Source organism: Etheostoma spectabile, chromosome 21 (genome assembly GCF_008692095.1).
Source record: "Etheostoma spectabile isolate EspeVRDwgs_2016 chromosome 21, UIUC_Espe_1.0, whole genome shotgun sequence".
Taxonomy (NCBI): domain Eukaryota; kingdom Metazoa; phylum Chordata; class Actinopteri; order Perciformes; family Percidae; genus Etheostoma; species Etheostoma spectabile.
Genome location: NC_045753.1, coordinates 7,187,150 through 7,192,255, shown reverse-complemented (window position 1 = coordinate 7,192,255; position 5,106 = coordinate 7,187,150). Strand labels below are relative to the sequence as shown.

At 40.9% G+C, this 5,106-nt stretch overlaps 1 protein-coding gene across 2 annotated transcripts in view; it reads right to left on the bottom strand.

The window, feature by feature from the left end:
- mms19 (MMS19 homolog, cytosolic iron-sulfur assembly component) overlaps nt 1-5,106 on the bottom strand; it is a 24,913-nt gene that overhangs the window by 8,101 nt on the left and 11,706 nt on the right. For both annotated transcript variants that reach the window (XM_032503268.1, XM_032503269.1), the window contains exon 21: nt 4,885-4,987. In XM_032503268.1, coding sequence (XP_032359159.1) covers nt 4,885-4,987 — 103 coding nt within the window. The remainder of the gene's footprint in view (nt 1-4,884; nt 4,988-5,106) is intronic.

Here is a 5,106-nt window from a genome sequence, read left to right as displayed (position 1 = left end):
TGTCCTCGTTCATGCCTCCACCATCAGAAAAGACTGGCAAAAATGGCCTCATGGCAGAGTTCCCAGGAAAACCACTGCTGAGCAAATAACATCAAAGCTCATTCAATTTCTCCACAACACATCTTGATGATCCCCAAGACTTTTGGGACAACATTCTGTGGACCGATGAGACAAAAGTGGAACTCTTTGGAAGGTGTGTGTCCAAGTATATCTGGCATAGAAGTAACACTGCATTCATAAAAGAACATTATACCATAAAATATGGTAGTGGTAGGTGATGGTCTGGGGCTGTTTGCTGCTTCAGGACCTGGAAGACTTGCCGTGATAAAAGGAACTATGAATTCTGCTGTCTACCAAGAGCCCTGAAGGAATGTCCGACCCATCTGTTCGTGTAATCAAGCTGAAACGAACTTGGGTTCTGCAGCAGGACAATGATCCTAAACACACACAACAGTCCACCACCGAATGGCTGAAAAAAAAAGAAAATGAAGACTTTGGAGTGGCCTAGCCAAAGTCCTGACCTTAATCCTATTGAGATGTTTGTGGTATGACCTTAAAAAGGCCGTTCATGCTCGAAAACCCTCTAATGTAACTGAATTAGGAATTCTGCAAAGATGAGTGGGCCAAAATTCCTCCAGGACGCTGTAAAAGCCTCATTGCACGTTTAGCAAACGCTTGGTTGCAGTTTTTGCTGCTAAGCGTGGCCCAACCAGTTATTAGGTTTAGGGGCAATCACTTTTTCACACAGGGCCATGTGGTTTGGATTTTTTTTCACCTTTATAATAAACACCTTCATTTACAATTGCATTTTGGGTTTACTGTGTTGTCCTTGACTATGTTTAAATTGATTTGATGTTCCGAAACACTTAAGTGTGACAAACATGCAAAGGAACAGGAAATGAGAAGGGGGCAAACACTTTTCACACCACTGTGTATATATATATATATATTATATGGCTCCTGTATTTTAAGGAAGAACATTTATTTTTTCATGATCCATTATTCATTCTATAGAAATTTGGTGTCCTAAAAGGTTGATTTTGCCAAAATGATTTTTAGTACTTTAGTATTTGTTTTTGGTATACAGTACAGATTGACAAGATGTATTTTTTAAATCTTATCATAAAATGCACAGTAGGGAATGATAAGTATGGTGGTGTGGTGTATAAAGATATGGAAATAGGAGAGACAATATTTGAATAAACATTTTACTACAGCCACTGTGTACACAAATCTATATACATACAAACCTTGAGCAGCTGGATGTGTGAAGGGAACGAGTTGTCGGCAAAAAGGAACATCACCGTTTAGGAAGAGAGAGACAGCCCTCAACGCTGTCTGTCCCGCAACTGACGACAATACGAAACCACACAAACCTCATGAAATAATCTTACAGTACATGGTAATAACAAGTATGACACTGCCAAAGGTGAGAAACAGACAGGAACTAGTGACATTTTTTTTTTTTTTTTTTTTTTTTAATTGATTTAAATTTAGAACATAGAAAGCAGCAGAGAAAAGCCCTTGTGAAACTGTAATCTTAAGAATTTCCAAGGATACATTGTATATTCCTAAATCTATTGAACAACGTGACAAAGAGCAGTCATTTCTTCTAGCTGATATCTTAGAAAGCCAAAGTGTGGCACCGCTTATTTTCTTTTTACATAAGATAGCAGAGACAGGACAGGAGTTCAGTAGTAATGTGTGAAAAAGTGAATGAGACTTGTACTGACGTGGGCTGTAGCCTGGAGCAGGAAGTGCTGATGACCGGGCATGGCAGAGAGGACGCCTCCTCCACAAGAGACTACGATGACCAGGTGACCCTCTCCTACAAAACATCAGTAGTAAGTCTGAGCTAAAATAATAAACCGTTGAACTTTAACACTTAGATTTTTAATTAAAATCTTCTGTAAAGTTGGGCCTTTACCATGGGGGTCTATGGGGATTAGTCTCGCTTGCCAAACCCCTCCTCAAGCGCGCTGAAGGAGGGTATTAACTACCGTTAATAACAGGCTGTGCTCTTACCAATGGCTGTGAAAAAGATCATTTGGAATGCTGATGAGAGGACACCTCCGAAAAACTCTCTTGTGCACTTATTGTTAGTGTGCCATTGGAAAAGCACTGCGTCAATATGGCACGCGTGCCAAAGGTTGCTGACCCCTGCTCTACGGGTCCTGAGATACAGCGTTCACAAGATTGGGACAAAAGGACTCAGACAGACAACCCAAAACTGCCTCCGCCATGGCCGTTGTTGGCAAAGGGCATAAAAAGACATGGAAATCTCACTTTTTACAATACAGGACCTTTAAAAGTTATTTGGTGAGGCTGAAAGTGGGTGATGGTGAAAATTAAAAGAGGACATTATCAGAATATCCACTCAGGAACTGCTCCCCCTGCAGTGCTGCCTGGAGTGCCAGAGCAGCAGCGCGGGATAATGATGTCATGGAAGCATCGTCCTGTCTCCTCAGTGTCCTGAACCTGCCGCTATTCTCTGGAGACTGCGACCACCCAACACCACCTCCACCACTGAGAAACCAACACTCCTGAAAAAGACAAAACAAGAAATGATGCATTCAACTGAAACTCTTTTGCTTCATTCATTGGTTTAGTCTGTACAAGTCACACAATTCCTGTGACTTCAAACAACAACACACAAGTTGCAACAACTGGTGCATGTCATCTGACACAAATGGACTGCAGATGGGACATGTGGGAGCTCAGCTAGCAAACTAACTCACATCAATATGTTGGCTACCGATACTGTATCGTAGCTCTTGCTCTGTGTGATCTTTACATTTTTGTATTTGGAGACTGACTAATGTTGATTATTCCTGGTACCAGTGTTCTTATTTGTCCATACAGTAAAAAAAAAAAAAGTCTGCTTTAGGTATTGCATCTGCTAAATTTTGAGAGTTGGGACAGCTCAAGGCAATTAAGACTTGTTTATCCTCAAACCTATCAAAAAAAACGTCTTACGGTCTAAAATAAACAAACAGTCATCCATAAAGGTTAGGTGCTGTTTATTTTTTGACGTAGACTTCCAGCAATCTCTTAAGAAAGAAGGAGTCTATGCCTGAGTAGGGTTTGGCGAGTCCCCTAAATTGGCAGTGACAATGTTACAGTACAGTACGCACTAAGTGGGGGCGTGTCACTTCTCTGTATTGTGAGAAGTGGCGCTGTCCTGAGTTGAAAGATAGCCTACTTTACGGCTTTATTATCAAGTTAATAGGCTGTGCGTTTGTGTCGGCCGCTGTCCATTTCATAAGTTTTTTTTAAAGGGCGTGGACCCTGATCACCCACGGAGAAAAAACATAAATCCGCACCTATGAAAGAGAAGGACTGACATATTTAATATACATGTTATATTTATTTACAATCTGTCAAAGGCAGACGGGTTCTGTCTGCCAGAAGCTGCTCTCCCTCCGGCTGTCAGTCAGACTGTAGAGCTTCTGAAATCTAAATTTGCAATTAGCCATCGATGTTCGTAAACGGCCTATATTAAGCTCTACAAAGTTGATTTCTCGCATTAAAAAGTCTCAGAAGTGAATTTAGAAATGAAATAGCAGACTGACGATGTATAAAGTTTCCAGTTGTTTGCTTTGCAAACCACACACTTGAATTTCTGCTGGGAGTGCCCGCTGCCAATGTGGGGGGCCCGGCCTATCCGTGTCTGAGGGTGGGGGGGCGTGGCACCACAATGGTGACTCTCCATCGTAATGTCGGTCAGCCATCACGATGGACATCGCCACAACCCTACCTGAAGTCAGAAAACGATTACCTTTGTGTGCTGAGCGATGAGACAAAAGTGGAACTCTTTGGAAGGTGTGTGTCCAAGTATATCTGGCATAGAAGTAACACTGCATTTCATAAAAGAACATTATACCAACAGTAAAATATGGTAGTGGTAGTGTGATGGTCTGGGGCTGTTTTGCTGCTTCAGGACCTGGAAGACTTGCCGTGATAAAAGGAACATGATTCTGCTGTCTACCAAGAGATCCTGAGGAAGATGTCCGACCATCTGTTCGTGTAACAAGCTGAACGAACTTGGTTCTGCAGCAGGACAATGATCCTAAACACACCAGCAAGTCCACCGAATGCTGAAGAAAAAGAAAATGACTTTGGAGTGGCCTAGCCAAAGTCCTGACCTTAATCCTATTGAAATGTTGTGGTATGACCTTAAAAAGGCCGTTCATGCTCGAACCCTCTAATGTAACTGAATTGAGAATTCTGCAAAGATGAGTGGGCCAATCCTCCGGACGCTGTAAAAGCCTCATTCCACGTTATAGCAAACGCTTGGTTGAGTTTTTGCTGCTAAGCGTGGCCAACCAGTTATTAGGTTTAGGGCAATCACTTTTTCACACAGGGCCATGAGGTTTGGATTTTTTTTCACCTTTATATAAACACCTTCATTTACAAATTGCATTTTGGTTACTTGTGTTGTCCTTGACTATTGTTTAAATTGATTTGATGTCCGAAACACTTAAGTGTGACAACATGCCAAAGGACAGGAAATGAGGAAGGGGCAAACCCTATTTGCACACCACTGTGTATATATATATATATATATATATATATGGCTCCTGTATTTTAAGGAAGAACATTTATTTTTTCATGATCCATTATTCATTCATATAGAAATTTGGTGTCCTTAAAAGGTTGGATTTTGCCAAAAGATGATTTTTAGTATCTTTTAGTATTTGTTTTTGGTATACAGTACAGATTGACAAGATGTATTTTTTTAAATCTTTTATCATAAAATGCACAGTAGGGAATGATAAGTAATGGTGGTGGTGGTGTATAAAGATATGGAAATAGGAAGAGACAATATTTGAATAAACATTTTACTACAGCCACTGGTGTACACAAATCTATATACATACAAACCTTGAGCAGCTGGATGTGTGAAGGGAACGAGTTGTCAGGCAAAAAGGAAACATCACCGTTTAGGAAGAGAGAGACAGCCCTCAACGCTGTCTGTCCCGCCAACCTGACGACAATACAGAAACCACACAAACCTCATGAAATATGATCTTACAGTACATGGTAATAACAAGTATGACACTGCCAAAAGGTGAGAAACAGACAGGAACTAGTGACATTTTTTTT